The 18,551-nt window shown below is 34.8% G+C and overlaps 2 protein-coding genes across 2 annotated transcripts; one reads left to right on the forward strand and one right to left on the reverse strand.

Annotated features, from left to right (window-relative positions):
• The first annotated feature begins 33 nt into the window (after nucleotides 1-33).
• Nucleotides 34-1,751, forward strand: LOC135136928 (cysteine desulfurase, mitochondrial). The gene is made up of 6 exons (XM_064066412.1): nucleotides 34-207; nucleotides 256-332; nucleotides 378-632; nucleotides 683-1,010; nucleotides 1,061-1,357; nucleotides 1,403-1,751. Exons 1-6 carry the CDS (start codon nucleotides 111-113, stop codon nucleotides 1,687-1,689), a joined length of 1,341 nt encoding a protein of 446 aa, XP_063922482.1. The 5' UTR covers nucleotides 34-110; the 3' UTR covers nucleotides 1,690-1,751.
• LOC135136927 (DET1 homolog) lies at nucleotides 1,692-17,550 on the reverse strand. The gene is made up of 5 exons (XM_064066411.1): nucleotides 17,431-17,550; nucleotides 16,905-17,351; nucleotides 15,979-16,856; nucleotides 15,741-15,932; nucleotides 1,692-1,996 (listed from the first exon to the last, which is right to left on the reverse strand). The coding sequence occupies exons 2-5, from the start codon at nucleotides 17,289-17,291 to the stop codon at nucleotides 1,768-1,770; spliced, it is 1,686 nt and encodes a 561-aa protein (XP_063922481.1). The 5' UTR covers nucleotides 17,292-17,351; nucleotides 17,431-17,550; the 3' UTR covers nucleotides 1,692-1,767.
• Between the last annotated feature and the right edge of the window lie 1,001 nt (nucleotides 17,551-18,551).

The raw sequence follows: 18,551 nt of genomic DNA on the forward strand, positions 1-18,551 counted from the left end.
TTGTAGCCACACGAAACACATGGATCCGCTCAACCTCCGACGTCACTTTTTCCAAATGTCACGAAATGTCAATCGCGAGTTTTAACCGATAATCTTAAAACGGATTAAAAATGCATCGATATTGTGTAAAATTACGCTCGCTTTTATCGCAAAATATATCCCCGACTAGATATTATAGCGTGTCGTCGCTTGATAATCCAGTAATCGGTAAATTCCAACTTTGAGGTTATGTCATTCATAATAGTCCCCTTTCAGACAAAAATTACAGCATTAGAGATGAGGTTATCGTCGGACGACCTCTGTATATGGACGCACAAGCCACTACGCCCCTCGTAAGTCGGTGTTTTTTGTAGCCCCCTTGCTACTTTGCGTTGTAGGATCCGAGGGTGCTTGACGCCATGTTACCCTACTTGACCTCCTATTACGGCAACCCCCATTCGCGGACGCACGCTTACGGTTGGGAATCAGAGGCGGCTGTCGAAAAGTCGAGGGCGCAAGTGGCGAGCATCATCGGGGCTGACCCCAAAGAAATCATTTTCACGTCGGGGGCCACCGAGTGCAACAACATTGCAGTCAAAGGGGTCGCTAGGTTTTACTCGTCGAAAAAGAAGCACATCATAACGACACAAACAGTAATTAGACACTTTTGTATTGAAACAAAAATTCAAAATTATGTTTGAAGGAACACAAATGTGTTTTGGATTCTTGTCGCGCGCTCGAAGCTGAAGGTTTCAAGGTCACTTATTTACCGGTTGGTACCAATGGGATTATCTCGCTCGAAGATCTGGACAAAGCCATCACCCCTGAAACCTCCCTGGTTTCCATAATGGCGGTGAATAACGAAATCGGGGTCAAACAACCGGTGGCAGAAATCGGGCGGCTTTGTAAACAGAAGAAGGTTTTTTTTCACACGGATGCGGCCCAAGCTGTGGGAAAAGTCCCCATTGATGTTAACGCAATGAATATTGATTTGATGTCCATCAGTGGTCACAAAGTCTATGGACCTAAAGGTTTTTTAAATTTTTGCTTCAGTTGGTAACACTGATTGACACTTTGATAGGTGTGGGTGCTCTTTACGTCCGCCGCAGGCCTCGCGTGCGCGTTGAACCAATTCAGAGTGGTGGGGGTCAAGAGAGGGGGATCAGAAGTGGCACCGTCCCTACTCCCTTATCAGTAGGAATAGGCGAAGCCTGCGCTATAAGTCAGAGAGAGATGGAGTATGACCACGCCTGGATGGAAAAGTTGAGCAAGCGACTCATGGACCAGATTTTCGGGACGTTGAGTCACGTGATCAGGAATGGCGACCCCGTGCACTCGTACCCGGGGTGTATTAATCTATCGTTTGCGTTTGTTGAAGGTGAGACCAAGCGAATTTAGGGATTTTAGTTATTTTGGGTTTTAGGTGAGTCACTATTGATGGCCTTGAAGGACGTGGCGCTATCTAGTGGATCTGCGTGTACTTCGGCCTCTTTGGAGCCGTCGTATGTTTTAAGAGCCATCGGGGCTGATGAGGATCTGGCACATAGTAGTATAAGGTTCGGCTTTGGCCGCTTCACCACAATCGAGGAAGTGGATTATACGGCGCAAAAATGTATCCAACACGTGGCAAGACTGCGCGAGATGAGTCCTCTGTGGGAAATGATACAGGAAGGAGTTGACTTGAAGACCATCAAATGGTCACAGCACTAGTATATTTTTGGAAAATAGGCTTTAATGTAATTATCTCGTAACAATAAAATTATTTTATTTTATCACAACTTTATTATGTTATAAAACGTATTGGCAATCTTCGTAGAAATTTACGTTTCCGTATGTTGGGTCCTGTCTGACGTGAAAATTAACGACGTAGTTGGCGTTGGTTCGTTGCACTGATATGGCAAATGGGTCCGTTGGGTGAAACGTGAAAGCAACCAGTCTGCGCGCCGATGGGTACATCAGCCTGGTACCACCGGCGAAAATTTGAAATTTGAGGAGACCAGAGTCGCGGCCGTAGAATCTGTAACGAGTACGGACCTGTTCAAAATGGAAATGGTCAGGGTGGCCAACCGAACGAGTTGGTTTTGCAAATAATACGACAATAATTAATGTATTTGCCGTTAAGGGGACTCGCTAGACGAGGTATAACATTTTTCGGTTTTTTGTATCAAAAAATGATATTAATATAGATGTATGTATCACTCTGCAGCTTTTTTCATATTCTAGAGCGCAGAGACCAGTTCAATCGACTAAAAAAATATGGCTGAGAAATATCGTAAAAAAAGCACCATTGTATGTTTTCTTTTCAAGTTTTTTGAGTCATAACCATCATAGAATCGCTTGCAAATTCGCACATGGATAAAACATCACGTTTTACAGGGCGCAGAGTCATTAAATGTTTGTTAGTGGCATGGTAGAAGGAGACATGGTATAGGCATCCGATGTACCAATTTAAAAATGGTCTGCGCATCCATTTATGACGTTAGGTGGCATCAACGACCTTGTGACTCTTGTGAGCTTCGCTAGGGAAGTCTAGGGAATTTTAGCTTGAGTTGTCATTGGTGTGTCCAATACGTTAATTAGTTGTCGGATAACGAAAGTTTGTATTTTAAATTTCGCGCTAATTTCACCCCACTTGACGTCACACCCGATGCGTATGCCTATACCATGTCTCCTTCTACCATGTGTTAGTGGTACAATTTGTTTAAATAATAATGTGTTTATTAAAATCAAAATATACCACAAATTAATGCAAAATACGTCGAATAATTTTAACAGGAATAATAGAGGAAAATTAATGATCTATTGGCTGGCAGAGTTTTTAACAAAAACTAACAATTATTGAAAAAATTGGGTATCAATTCGACAGAATTTGAGCAGTTAGTTCAGTACTTTGCCGATAGGAGCGCCACTAAAATTTACGGAAGCGACTTTCCAGGTAAAACCCTTATCGCCTGCTCTACCATAAGCTGATTGTTAAAGTTCTCGACTGATTTTTCTAATTTATGGCAAGGAACTCAGTTTTATGACAAGCCGCCAGGACCGGCCGTAGTAATCTATTGTTAAGGAAATTAAATTTTACGCAATGAGGTACTATCATAAAACCGAATTAAAACTGGGGAACTATAATATTTTTACTCCAGTCAAGATCCTGAATTCAATACACATGATTACTAAAAATTCATTGTAATATTATTGTTAATATATATTTTGCTTTGTTAATTAATAAATCTAATAAACATATTTATAATAATAATAAAAAATATATAAAATACAGCTTTTGTTTAACACGTATAAGTAACTAAGTGTATCTACTACTTACTAAAGGAGGTGTTTTAAAAAAGCCCTACGCCCAGTAACTTCTCCCTTCATTGTTTACTCGAAAAAAGTGCTCGTATATGTTTTCATTTGCCGAGAGATTATTTTCAAAATATATTTATAATAAATATATGCAAGTCTTGGTGATAAAAAATGTACTCCTAATAAATTATTAAAGTACATAAAAAAATAGAAACAAATTTTATTTATTTTAAAAAAATCTCTCGCAAAGGCAGGTTCCTTTTTCTTCTTGAATCAATTATTTCGGGCAATATTGCGCCAAAGTAAAATCTGCCAAGTTTATCTGCCATCTTTTTACATATATTTCTTCGTCTTTATAATTTTTTTCTATATTTATTCCTTTGGGTGTCCATACAACAAAATAAACTTGTGAAATGCCCGTAACAAGCATTTGTCCCTGGACTTGAAAGTAGTAATCATGATTTTTTTTTAGTTTCAATTCTCTGTCTGTCAATGTACAAAATTTGATTATTTTTTTTCTAACCGCTTCTTCGGGAGACAAATCTTACGATTTTGAAGGGCATTTAATTTCGACTAATGTACTCCTATCCTCTAGAACCCTGTCTGGACTAGCAGCCAAGTAAGGAAATTGTTTTGGAATAAACAAGCCACACCGATCAGTTTTTAAATTTTTATTTATTTCAAAACACTTGACAGCTTTTTCCTCACTTTGCTGTCCATAGTATGTATGACTACTACCTCTAAATGTACTGTACAACAGAGACTCCACAGTTTTAGCTATTGCTGTAGTCGGTCTAAGTTTGTAAATACGTCCAAACTTTGAAGCCGTAACCCTAATTTCTCTTTCTTTTGCCCAAATGCTCCTGTTGCCTAGTGTCTATTTCAATTTGGTCTAAATTCAAAGATAATTTTCTCAAAAAAACCTCTTTGGCTATCACAAATATTTCTACATCCATGACAGGATTTTCTAAAAAATATTTAAACCATATCTTGGCTTTTTGTTTTAATATGTGTAAACTTCTTTTTGACAACATAAAACTTAAAACATGTTTAAAATGGAAAATTTGTATAAGGAAATATAGATTTTGCAATTAGACTCCGCCCAAAGATCCATATTTGTCTACAAGAATTTACCATTTTTAACTTGTTTTAAGTTTTTCGTTCTGAAAAGACGACTACGTATATTGAGAAAAAAGGCGAAAAATATGCCCCGCCCACCCACCCTATCTCGATTGTGGTGATTCTTTTTTCAATCGTCGAGAGCCAAAGGAGTAGAATTTAATTGCAAAATCCTTATTATTTCTATACAAGAAATTACCATGAAAGACATGTTTCTAGGAATAAAAAAAACATCACAATTGAGATGGGGTGGGTGGGAGGGGCTACATTTTGCCTTTTTTTTCTTAATATACATAATATTCTTTGAACAACATCATACTCAAAAACATGTTTTAATTTCGTGTAAAGAGATAAATATTTTGCAGTTAAGCTCCGGTTCACGGCGAATAAAAAAAATCATCACAATTGAGATAGGGTGTATAGACTTCTTACTACAACATGAAACTTAAAACATGTTTAAAATTTGTATAAGGAAATATCGATTTTACAATTAGCTTCGGCCCCATAATTGCAAAATCCATATTTTCTTGCAAAAAGTACCATTTTAACAATGTTCTAAGTTTCTTCTTGTGAAAAGATGACTATGTATATTAAGAATAAAAGAATGCAAAATATAAGCCCCGCCCACCCACCCTATCTCAATTGTGATGAATTTTTCATTCGTTGTCAGATAGAGGGGCGGGGCTGAAGTAAAAGATCCATATTTTCTTACAAGAATTTACCATTTTAAACGTGTTTTAAGTTTCTAAGAATAAAAAAATCATCACAATTGAGACGGGGTGGGTGGGCGGGGTTTATATTTTGCTTTTTTTAATACATACATAGTATTCTTTGAACAACACGGTAGTGAAAAATATATTTTTAATTTTTTGTATAGAAATAAATATTTTGCAGTTAAGCTTCGCCCCTTTAGTTCTCGGCGAATAAAAAAATCATCACAATTGAGATAGGGCGGGTGGGCGGGCTTATATTTTGTCTTTTTGTTTTAATATGTGTAGACTTCTTTGTCACAACATGAAACTTAAACGACATATTTTTTTTTTACGAATACTTTGTCTAAAACGAGCTTGTTTTATAGACGAACAATATTTTTTTGTTATTAAACCAGGACCGTTTTCATCAAAATATATGTACTTATCCCCTCTAAAAAATTGATGACGTCACCTCAAAATTTTGCTAAATAAATCCTATCTAAATTGTATAAAATATGATGAGTCTCTTCTTGTGATTTATCATTCCATTCATGTTTTTTGGATTTGCACATACCGGTTGACCCCAAAAATTAATAAATGCGTAAATTTATTTTATTGATTTAATCAGGAATTACAGAACCGAATGTTTTGAAATCTTGCAGATTTAAGGTTATAAAGAGCATAATACATTTTTAGTCAAAATATATTTGCTTATCCCCTCCAAAAAATTGATGACGTCAGCTCAAAAGTTTGCCGTATAATCCTATTTAACATTTACAAAATATGATGAGTCTCTTCTTGTAATTTATCATTCCATTCATATTTTTTGGATTCGGATATACAGGGTGACTCAAAAAATTTAATGAATGCGCAAATTTATTTTATTGATTTAATCAGGTACTACAAAACCGAATGCTTTGAAATCTAATGTGAAAAAAAAAACATAATAGGCATGCAGTCGTCACGTTTCCGATAGCGAGGGAAGTACAGTCTAAACTCTTTCGACCAATTTTTTTGATTTTCCCATTTTTCCATTTCTCAATTTTTCAATGTTTCAGTTTGGGATTTTTTCGCTGTTTCGATTCTTTAATTTTCCTTCCATTTTTAGGTTTTTCAATATTTCAGCTTTGGAATTTTGCAATATTTCGTTTCTTCAATTTTTCAAATTTTTACTTCCCGAGCGTAAGCAAAGGAAGTATTGTAATCGAGTCCGTCGGCCGACTCTCTACTTTTACGTTTTCTCGATCTTTCATGACCCCTAGAAGACGAAGAAATAGGTCTCCCATTTCCGTCTGTCTGTCCGTCTGTCCGTCCGTCTGTCCGTCTGTCCGTCTGTCCGTCTGTTGTCCCGGATTTTTATTAGACAGATAATCTCCGAAAGTACTCGACCGATTGTTGTGAAATTTTGTACTTATATTAAGAATATCATGTAGATGGTAAAACGCTAACTAAAATTTGTCTAATCATCCCCACCACTAATGCGATGACGTCACTTCAAAATTGTACATAGTAAATGGGTTTTCAATTGTATAAAATAACATAGTCCTACACATGTAGTTTACAACTCTGAATCGACTTTTCACCCGAAACGTCCAGATTTTTGGAAAAAAAATCAAAATTATAAAACAACATTTTGAAATTTATTTTTAATCTGCTAACCAGAATGCTTTGAAATGTTGCAGATGTTTTAAGGCTATAAAGAGCATCATAAATCTTTAGTCAAAAAATATTTGCTTATCCCCTCCAAAAACTTGATGACGTCAGCTCAAAAGTTTGTGGAATAAATCATATCTAAAATGTACAAAATATGATGAGTCTGTACTTGTGATCTATCACTCCATTCATATTTTTTGGATTTGCATATACAGGGTGACTCAAAAAAATTAATGAATGCGTAAATATATTTTATTGATTTAATCAGGAACGACAAAACCGAATGCTCTGAAATCTTGCAGATGTTTTAAGGTCATAAAGAGCATAATAAATGTTTAGTCAAAATATATTTGCTTATCCCCTCCAAAAACTTGATGACGTCAGCTCGAAAGTTTGCCGAATAAATCATATCTAAAATGTACAAAATATGATGAGTCTGTCCTTGTCATTTATCACTCCATTCATATTTTTTGGTTTGCATATACAGGGTGACTCAAAAAAATTAATGAATGCGTAAATATATTTTATTGATTTAATCAGGAACTACAAAACGGAATGCTCTGACATCTTGCAGATGTTTTAAGGTTATAAAGAGCATAATAAATGTTTAGTCAAAATATATTTGCTTATCCCCTCCAAAAACTTGATGACGTCAGCTCGAAAATTTGCCGAATAAATCATATCTAAAATGTACAAAATATGATCAGTCTGTACTTGTGATCTATCACTCCATTCATATTTTTTGGATTTGCATATACAGGGTGATTCAAGAAAATAAATTAAAGCGTAAATTTATTTTACTGATTTACTCAGGAACTACAAAACCGAATGCTTCGAAATCTTGAAGATATTTTAAAATTATCATAAGCATGGTAAATTTTTGATCAAAATGTATTTGGTCGTCCCCCCTAAAAAATTTATGACGTCACCACAAAATTTTGCTGAATAAATCCTATCTAAAATGTACAAAATATGGTGAGTCTCTTCTTGTGATTTATTATTCCATTCAAATTTTTTCGATTTGCATATACAGGGTGACTCAAAAAAATTAATGAATGCGTAAATTTATTTTATTGATTTAATCTGGAACTACAAAACCGAATGCTTTGAAATCTTGCAGATGTTTTAAGGTTATAAAGAGCATAATAAATTTTTAGTCAAAATATATTTGGTTATCTTCTACAAAAAACTGATGACGTTAGCTCAAAAGTTTGCCGAATAAATCGTATCTAAAATGTACAAAATATGATGAGTCTGTACTTGTGATTTATCATTCCATTCATATTTTTGGATTTGCATATGCAGGGTGACTCAAAAAAATTAATGAAGGCGTGAATTTATTTTATCGATTTAATTAGGAATTACAAAACCGAATGCTTTGAAATCTTGGGAATATTTTAAAGTTATTATAAGCATGGTAAACTTTTGTTCAAAATGTATTTGTTCATCCCTCCTAAAAAATTGATGACGTCACCCTTAAATTTTGCTGAATAAATCCTATATAAAATGCAAAAAATATGATGAGTTTGTACTTGTGATTTATCATTCCATTCATATTTTTTAGATTTTCTTAAGAGGTGGTTCAAAAAAATTAATGAAGTCAATTTATTTTATTGATTAAATTAAAGGCAACACTTATTATTAGTATTACACCTCAACCAACCCAATTTGGTAGACACAAAATTTGTTAAAGGAAAAACTCGGTTGAAACATAAGGGTAGCACGCTTATTTACATCGACTTTAACATTACAGACCTGCATTTGTTTTATGCGATCACTTGGTTCCGCGAATGTGAAATAGACATGTTTATAATCAACCAATTGTGAATTTCACCGTCAAGAATTAAAATAAAACCCAATGTTTTATATAATAAGCGGAAGTCGAAGCAATAAAACCGATGGTCGTTTTGTTTACAGTTTCTCTGTTTGACTCACACGTATGCTGTTACGCTTGTCATCTTAAATTAAGATTGTTTATACATAAACGATTTTCAGTTGCCGTATACGTGAGTAAATTGTTTCGTTATTTTATTGATTATAAAATATCAATATTTAAAACGACCCAATTCATTTTCCCGAAAATTTGGGAATACAATAATTTTATTCTTAGTATTACACTACATCTATCCCAACTGATATACGTGTCCTTGCAAAAATGTTGACGTCATCGCCATTTTTTTAAATTCCCACTACAAAAATGTAATGAGAAAAAAACACAATAGCCATGCAGTCGTCAAGTTTCCGACAGCGAGGGAAGTACTGTCTAAACTCTTTAGACCAATTTTTGATATTGTGTTTTCTCGGTTTCTAAATTTTTCGATATTTTAATTTTTCAGTTTTTAAAGTTTTAGGTTTTTAGATTTCTCACTATCTTGGCTTTTCGATTTTTCAGTTCCATGATTTTTCAATTTGTCGAATTTTTAAATTTTAGATTTTTTGTTCTCGATCATTCAATTTTCTGAGTTTTCAGGCTTAGATTTTTTTTGTTGTTCAATTCTGGGATTTTTAAAATTTTTGTTTTTTAATTTTCCTATTTATCAACTTACTGGGATTTCAATGTTTTGATTTTTTGATTGTTCAATTTCTCGATTTTTTTGAATTTTTAGTTTTTGATACGATTTTTTTTTTTAAATTTTCAGTTTTTCAATTTATTAACTTTACGATATTTGAGTTTTACGATTTTTAAATGTTTTTATTTTTCAGTTTTCAATTTTCGTCGTTTCTAAATTTTTCGATTTTTCAATTTTTCGATTAACTGATTTTTTGATTTTCCCATTTCTCTATTTCTTGATTTTTTTATTCTTTCTTCAATTGTGATTTTTCAATTTTTCGATTTCTGGATTTTTCAGTGTTTCAGTTTTGGATTTTTTCACTTTTCCAATTCTTCAATTTTCTTTCCATTTTTCAGTTTTTCAAAATTTCAGTTTTGAATTTTTTCACTTTTTCAATTTTTCAATTTCCCTTCCATTTTTCAGTTTTTCAGTATTTCAGTTCTGAGATTTTGCAATGTTTCGGTTCTTCAATTTTTCCATTTTTTGATGTTTCGATTTCTCGGTTTTTCAATTTTTCGATAGGTATTTTAATTTTTCAATTTTTAAGTTCTAGATTTTCCGTTAATTTTTTTGTTTTCCTTGATGTTTTGATTTCTCGATTATTCGATTTTTCAAGTTCTCGGTTTAGATTTTTTGGTTTTCCAATTCTTCGATTTTAAAATTGTTTAATTTTTAGATTGTTCAACTTCTCGATTTATAGATTTTTCAATTTTTCAATTTTGGTGTAATTTGAAAACGGTATTAATAATACATTTAGGCGAATAAACTAATAGATGGGCTTGATAAGCCTTGTTTGCTCTACAGTGTCTAAGTTGTGTTTGAATATTAAAATTAATATGTCAAAAGAATACGAGAAATGATTATTCTGTGCTGAAGGTATGTTGTGAGCCGCCTGTCATAAATTATCATTATTCTGCATTATCGGCTTACGACGCTTTTATGACCCACGTCCGGTAGTCGTCTATCGCAGCTTTCAACACAAAAGGGTACAGGTGGTGGGAGTGCGCAGAACATTGTTTTGGTTTGGCCTTACAAATATCGTGCAAGCAGTGGCAGCGGCGATGAATATTTCGATGTTGAAATATTTAAAATATTATTGCGGTTAATAAAAATATCACTTTTCTATTTTATTAGCGTTGACATTATAGAAAAAGAATTTAAACAATTATTAGTGCTGTATTTGATGTATGAGTTGAATAAAAAAGTAAGTAAAAGAAGTAAAAAGGTAATTTTTAGTGAGCAATAATTACTGTTAAATTACGGTACAGTCGAAGCTCTAGTTATAAACGACAATTGGCCCTTTTCCTGTAAGATCGTAAAACTTCCATAGTGACTTTTCGTGCGCACGCATCTTCAAAACCACGTTGGAAATTGTATCCGGCACTCCGGCAGCAGAGCAAAGGCCTGTGACAACAAACCGCTTTGACAGAATGCAACCGGCTACACATGCGTAATCTGTCGCTCATTGGTTAATTTAAACTTGGCGCTCCAAAAATCTGACTTCGCCTGCGTGATGTTGTCTCACTCTGTGTCATTGGAATTTATATAATGTCTACTCACTTTGCTTACAGGAAAAGGGTCAATTATGCTAGAATACGAACTGCGATTATTACTTCAATGTTAAAGACAGAAAACGTTAAGCCTTATTATAATCCGACTTTACGGTATCGATAAATTGTGCCAGAAAATTAAAAACCATATAATTATAGTCATAGGTTGCTTATTCTCAGAGTTTTAAGCCCGCTTTTATCTAAAGATTTAACTGTTGCTTTAAGACTAGTCGACTATAAAATAGTATATGATACTGGTTTATAATAAGGGATTCGTGAAATTTTTTACTCATGCTATAATACCTCACATTATAAACTCGTTTAATAATTAAAAATACCAAATTTTGTGTGATAGATTATCATAATTTATTGTTACGTAAGTCTATTTTTTTACCAAACAAATAAATTTATTTTTATTAAATGGTTGTCTGTATTCTTTTGTGGAAATTGCTCTATTTTTAATTGTTTTTGAAAGAAATGTAACTCAGCCGAAACTCCCTTCTCAATACATCGATGTTACGCCACTGCTAGCCCGACTACAAGTCGCGCATCTTAAGGTGGTATCACTCAGAATTGTCACACAACAGTTGAGCATAAATAACTCTTCACGTAGTCCAAACACTCTCTAGTGTTCTCTAGTCACTTTTCAAATATCTTAACGCCTGCTACTGCTATCGTTGTTCCGTGCGTGTAGGAGGTATAATGTTGTCGCTCTTTCAAAACGACCCCATCAAATAACGGTAGACACTTAGCGAGGTTTTAATGAAAATTGGTCTGGACCACTGGAAGAGGGTGGAGTGTTGTGCACGCTGCATCCGAAATTCCGCGTGAATCACAAATGCAACCTTTCACAGTTTTTATGATAAGGGTGAATTTTTTAATTTAATCTATAGGTAATATTGCAAATGAAACCCTTGTTATGGAACAGAGGTAGTATAATAAATAATATAAACATTTTGTGTACTCCAGTTATAATAAAACAATGAGTATTAAATTACAATTATAATATATCTATCAAAACATTAATTTTATAATTTCAATTTCTTAAATTATGCATAGTATTTATTTAAACTTTGGTCTGAACTTGTTTAGACAGAACTTACCGCGCTCTTGAAGCAAAGTGTAACATATTTAGCTTTGTTGAGAAAGTGTAAAGATTTGATTTTGCATATCCTAAATCATGAAACGTTGAGAAAACAAAATTAGAAATTCGTGCGATGGACCCTATTACAATACTTTCCTAGCTTATGCTTGGGAAGAAAGAAACAACAATAACTGTAACAAATAATACATAATTCAGACATAAAATTTAGGATAAAGAATTTCTTATTCTCTCTGCCTCCAAATATAAAAAGTTAACTTTTATGGTCATCCTTAATTAATTCCTAGATAGAAATTGAAAAAAAAAACTTTTAATTTCTGATGCATTTTTTCTTTATGAAATGTTTCGTCTCTGGAAATTTCTTCGTATAAAACTCCTTTCGGTGTCCAAAAAACAAAGAAGCAACTTTTTTTATTAGAAACATAGAGTTGTCCTTGAACTTGGTAAAAGTAGCTATGATTGCGTTTGAGTTTGAATTTATTATTTACTATTGTTGCAAAGTCTACTTTTTTTTGATTAATGGCTTCTTCAGGAGTGACAAATCTGGCTGCATATGGGCATTTTATCTCTAAAAGTGTGTTTTCGCCAATTATGCCATCTGGAGAGGCACCTAAATAATTGTCGGTTGGATGAATATATAATCCACATGGACGAATTTTTTCTTTTAAAATGGATTCCATGTCCCGTCGAGCTATTACTTCATTATCTACTCCATATCTGGTACTCGTATTGCCTCTAAATCCTATCAAAATGGACCTACTAACTTTTAAACAATCTGTTTGAGGCCGAAGTTTACATATCCGACCGAATGCAGAAGCTGTAAGACGGATTCGTCTTTCTTCATGCCACAATGTGCAGCTTGATTGTTCCTTGGTAGAAGCTTCAATCTGATTAATTTCTTCTATAGTTTTGCATAACCTATGTATATAACGTTGTTTTAATTCATCTGAGATCTCCGTGTCCATTATGTGAGGATCCAATCCATAATCTGCATCCGCAGTTGCTTTATCTAGAGATCTTTTTGCGTTTCTTTTCTCTCGGTCATAAAGAAGACGTTTTCGACATAAAACTGCTTTTCGTTTATCCACAAACCTTTTTGTGTGCACTCCAGGACTTCTGTGTGTTATGGGTTGGTGAATCTTTGAAAGATATTCACCTTGCGAATTCCACGAATAACCAGCTGCAAAACACCTTAGACTGTCTTCTCATGAAATCAACTCTTTTACCTCCAATAAATTTTGCCAAGACAGAGTTATAATTTTCGGAAGCATTGTTTGTCATGTTTTTCAAAAGGCTGCTGCTGTTATTAACCAATCTGTTTAAGTGGATTACAATGTCATTATATAAGCCACATTGTTCCAACTCCGGGATAAAATTTTTTTCTTTGTCTTTGAAACCATTACAATAGTATGTATCGCATTTTTCATGATTACCAAAGACATAGTGAATACTATTCAGAATATCTTTTTTCAAAACTGCATTCTGCTCTTCTGACGTATTTTCATTAGTAGATCTCCTGTATTTAATTGCACAACAGATAGCTAGTCTCAGCCTTTCAATATTATTTTTCAACATTTGCCTTAACAACATTTGGATTTGGCAACCTTTGGAACTAAACCGTTTTTGGTGTAGAACTCGTAACTGACTGACGAAGTTCCTTAACAAGTGGTTGGAACATTCTATCTTCTTTACTGGAAACGGACCATATGGTCGTTCTTTCACAATTTAGGAATAAACACTACTGTCACCGTCAGCCACCAAAATTCCATATTTTAGACCAGGCATTGCCACACTTTGTTTGAAACCTTCAAGTATAATGTCACTTTCCATAGAAGTGGAAGATCCGTTCCAGTTTTTAAAACAAAGATGATTTTTGTTTGTTCCATTTTGACATGTCGTACAGTATTTATTTCTTATCCCTAAAAATAATAATTTTCCTGTTCGTTGTCCAACAATACATGCTGCACCCGATTTTGAATTATAGTTGCTACGATAGGAACGCTTAGCCCATGATCCATCCGCTACAACCGTAATGACGGGTACTCCAGTATCATCTATTTCTCCAGCTTCTTTTGCCAAAAAACTTTCTTCTTGTCTTGCCTGAAGCATTGAATTCCAGCATTCCTCTTGGAAAATTTCTTGGAAATTTTCTTCTAATTTCCGAAATTTGTTGTACGACATGCACAGAATATTTAAAGTGCTAGAAAATTCTTGCAACTGTGGTTAGATTTTTAGAATTTTATTTTTTCTCTTTATTGTAACTTTTAAAGTTATAAAAAGATGTGTCTAACAGTAAAGTAAAGGTAATGAGACATGCTATGTGTATGTTTCAAAGAAGTGTTTTGATTACAAAATTTTGTCATGACCTTATCAATATTTTTACAAGGCACGTGTACCAATTCCGATAGGTGCAGTCTAATACTAACAATAACAGTATTGTTGTACCAAATTTTGGGAAATATGGAGTGAGCCGTAGTTGATTTAATCTATAGAATAAATTGACTCAATGGTAATTTTTTTTTTAGTCACCCTGTATATGCAATTCTAAAAAATATGAACGCATTGATAAACCACAACAAACGGGAGATTTACTTTTTTATAGTCTAGGGGTCATGAAACGTCGAGAAAACATAAAATTACTCATTCGCCAGATGGATCTCTTTACTGCGTTATCAGCAAAAAAATCTCTAAATCGAATCTTACAATTATCTGACAAAACTGAATATGTTATACCAATATGTTGGACCAATTTTTATAATTCAACAATTTACATAATAGAGTATCAAAAATAAAACACCGATAGCTTTCGAATAATTTTGAATGTGTTGTGCTAATTTTTTTTTTATTCCACCAATATTTTCTATTTTGACAAAATGACGAAAGAATCGAAAACTGGAGAGCAAACCGAGTAAAATTTGAAGCCTCTTTTGTCAGGGTAGGTATTTTACCCTGCATAATCTCCGCCTTCCCAATTTCACGGTCAACTTCTGCCGGAAGGTCCGACCCACTGTGCGACAGAGATCGCAGTAGGTACAGCTGAAAACTTGAGGCAATTTTTTCATCTGCAGTGCTTACTTAACTGACGTTGTATATGAATTGTGCAACACTTATTAAAAAACCTATTGATGCAATCTTTTAAGAAAGGTTCGTTGTAGATACCTCTTTTTTTAATTTTTTTCGCACTACAAAGTGTACGTTGTTAACAGCAATGTAAATGTCGTCATTTTTGCATGTTTTTACTTTTTTTTTACACAGAAAACAGAACTGAAAATCAAATTTTAATATAAGAGGGACAAAATATATCTAATAAGGATTGTTAAGAAAAAAAATTATCGTCCTAAGTCAATTTCTCTCGTTTTTACAGGACATTTCAAATGGGATAAAAACTGTCCCAAACCAGGCCGAGTGATACCGCCTTAAGCGCCGCCCCTGTACCTTTTCCTGTTGAAAGCTGCTCTAGATTAAAAGAAGAATTGCTGGTTGCGTTTAAGGCAACAAATGGCGCCCAATTCAAACTTGTCTCTCGTCTAGCGTTCCCCCTTAATATATAGTTATAAGACACAATTCATCACAAAGAAGCTATTTAAAGCAAATAACTATAATCCAAAGACGGATGGATTAAATTAACCAAATCGCCACTTACGTGTGGCAGTGCTGCCAATCGAACTTTGACATATGTCAACTAAAATGGCGGTGTTTGAAAGTTTGAAAAAATTAACTGAACTGTGTTTTTACAATTTGGGTGAATCTTTTGTGTAAAATGCGGTGCCGGTAAGTCGATTTATACTAATTTTACCTGATTGGGTACTCGCCACAAGTCTTCGGCCTCTCCATCACAGACACCCATTTATCATCATAGCTAAACAAAGATAAGTCTAAATAAGGCGAACTACTGTAAGATTGGGCACTTATTGGTAATTGAGCTAACAGTCTTTTCGTGGCTTCAGTTTCGCCCCCGTATTTAGCACTAACTATGGTTTGTTTAAACCTACAATCACACAATGAATATACTCCTATCAACCAACAAAACTCACCTTTGTTGCAAAATTCGAGCATAAATGTTATTCGAGGGACTACAAGTAAACTGCGTCTCGCTATTCACGCTCGCATTCCTAAACGAATCACAGAAATTCTCAAACAAATTCAACAAATCAGTCGACGTGTTTTCATAAATCGCCAAAATCTTGCTCTCTTTCATATTATAAACTATGAAAAAAGACGGCTGCGTACTGGCGTCGGTACACTTCAAAGTAACCACATCTTCGCTTGCGTACTTAATCAGTAGATGATTTTCATCTAGTAGTTGCATTTTCCACAACTTCAAAGCGTTGTAGTTGCTGAAGTGGTGAAAGAATTTCCGTATTTCCAGCGGGCTGTTGTCCCTTCTACTAATCGTGACCGCTCTTTTATACAAAAAAGTTAGAAGTCGGTGCTTTAGAGAATTTATACTAACGTCTCTGAACGCTCGTTCGTTCGGGTAAACCAAATTGTAGAAGTAGGAGTCGTCTTCGAAGCAAAAGCGGCCGATTTTTCGCACGTTGACGAACATCCCGTCCAAGATTTGGTAGATGTGGATGACTTGGTGTTGTATGGAGAGCACAGCTAGGATGTCTTTGTACAAATAGAGACCTTGGTTATGCGAGAGAAAAATTTTGTCTACTTTAAATTGTCGCGTATCACACAGTTTGCCTAAGTGTAAATCAACTAAGTGTAAAGTGTAGTTTTCTAGAGGTGACCGCGGGTTGGGAGTCACAGATTCGTTATTCGTGTGTATTTCGTAAAACGATGGCCTTATTTCCTCAGGGATGAACGCCGCAGACCCTATTATCACATATCGACCGTCGTCGCTGAACAAACTGCATTCCCTATTAAGCTCCTCACTGCCTTCGGTCACGTGAACCGTATATTTCAGCTACAAAGCGTGTTCTTAGTTGCTGCATTACTAACAAAGTCATGGTACCTTAAACATTCTGTCGAATATTTTACTACAAATCTCAGATCGTTTCTCGGCCCCGCAGTTGTCGCAGCGGTAGAATAAGTCAGCCGCGGCCGCTGGACCCTTGTAGGTGTACACTTCGAGGGAGGTTTGGTCCGACGAAAAAGCGATAAAGTACTTTCCGTCGGGGCTGAACTTCCGCAGAAAACAAGGCGGCTTTTCCACGTTTATCACAGTAAAATTCGGAAAAATGCTTTGGTAGAATTGTCTCGCGGTGTGGAAGTGGGTGCCGGGTCTTCGGTAGGAGAAGGTTTCGCGGTTTTTCAGCCGCAGGACGATGTTCTGCGGGTGTATCTTTTTTCGCTTGAAAATGCACTCCGACTTGCAAATTGGTGCCTCTTTTGGTTTCATTTTGATGTTTTAGGTTATGTGTGGTTATGTTGATGTTGTTGTCAAAAATAAAAATGTCATCTGTAACGAAAAAAAAAAGATTTGAAGGTGCGGTTTTTGTAAATTTGGTGGTTTGGAATGAAAAGCGAAAGTTTCTTACACGTAATTCGGTGTTGAAAGCGGTTAAATAGTAGAGAAGTGGTTAATAATTGGCATTGATTAAATACATATAGATAGACCCATGCTATTGTTTGGAGCGAACAGGCCAACGGCCGGCGAACAAGAGATGGCGCACCAACAGTCGGCCGTCAAACGCCGGCGAAAAGCTTGGACACCAATCGCGCGCGTAGATAACTCAAATCACAGCAACAATACATTTAATAAAGCTACCACTCGATAGAGGGCGACGAAAAAATGTGTAAAAATCTCATAATTATCATTTAAATAATTTGCAACGTTGCCAGATGAGCCTAACACAAATTTGCCGTTATTTCTAGCCAAGTAGGATTTATTTCGTTTAAAAGTTTCTGATAAAGAAATGGGATTATTATAATGAATAAAAATAAATAAAACAAACAAATTATTAAGTACTTGTTATTTTAAATACTTGTTAGTGCTAACATTATTATAAATACGGTCCGGTAACTCAAATTTTATAGAAAGAGTGAGATGTTTCAGGACGAGGCGACCGTAGGGAGCCGAGTTTTTAATTTCGAAACGAGTTCTGCGAAAAGAGTTATCGGAGGTATGTCGTTATGGATTTTATTTCATACTGTCAACATATTTTTTTTGTTCGATAAAATAATTACTATTTTGGAAAAAGTTCAAATCAAGTCACTTTTTCTGACATCGTTAGCAACCGCTGTTTGGCTAATGTTTTAATTTGTTTATTCGTGCAAATCAGCATCAAATGTTTAAACTAAAATTTATTAGTCTAGAGACGGACAGATATATCGTCGCCTGAGAACTTAAGTCGTCCACAGACCAGAGCGAGTCCGGGCCAATTTCGACCTTAGCGTTCAGACGCGATTTGGTCTACAGACCACATTCTAGAAACGTTTGCTGCCTTGCGTTAGAGCGAATTCGGTCCACGTCTACTGTAACGAAGGAACCGGTTTCTACCATAATTTCTGCGGGAAAGAATTGTTTGGTCGAATTTTACAACGAATCAGTGAACATACGTTCATTCGCATGTTTTCAAATCGTATCTTTTGATTTTGTTTGATAAAAATTTCTCAATTTAAAATACATGAAAAATGCAATACATGTTTTTCCTGAATT

The sequence above is a fragment of the Zophobas morio genome, unplaced genomic scaffold, assembly GCF_036711695.1.
Source record: "Zophobas morio isolate AGI-343-1 ecotype UQ-CSIRO unplaced genomic scaffold, CSIRO_AGI_Zmor_V1 ptg000028l, whole genome shotgun sequence".
In the NCBI taxonomy this organism is placed as follows: Eukaryota; Metazoa; Arthropoda; class Insecta; order Coleoptera; family Tenebrionidae; genus Zophobas; species Zophobas morio.

Bases quoted from the DNA above. Each gene is read 5' to 3' on its own strand.
- LOC135136928 (XM_064066412.1), top strand. From the start codon at position 111: ATGCATCGATATTGTGTAAAATTACGCTCGCTTTTATCGCAAAATATA. The intron at 633-682 runs GTAATTAGACAC...TTATGTTTGAAG, and splicing joins ACATCATAACGACACAAACA to GAACACAAATGTGTTTTGGA. The intron at 1,011-1,060 runs GTTTTTTAAATT...ACACTTTGATAG, and splicing joins CAAAGTCTATGGACCTAAAG to GTGTGGGTGCTCTTTACGTC.
- LOC135136927 (XM_064066411.1), bottom strand. From the start codon at position 17,291: ATGAAACCAAAAGAGGCACCAATTTGCAAGTCGGAGTGCATTTTCAAG. The intron at 16,857-16,904 runs GTACCATGACTT...CACGCTTTGTAG, and splicing joins TATTCGACAGAATGTTTAAG to CTGAAATATACGGTTCACGT. The intron at 1,997-15,740 runs GTAAAATTAGTA...TACTCGTTACAG, and splicing joins TGTGGCGAGTACCCAATCAG to ATTCTACGGCCGCGACTCTG.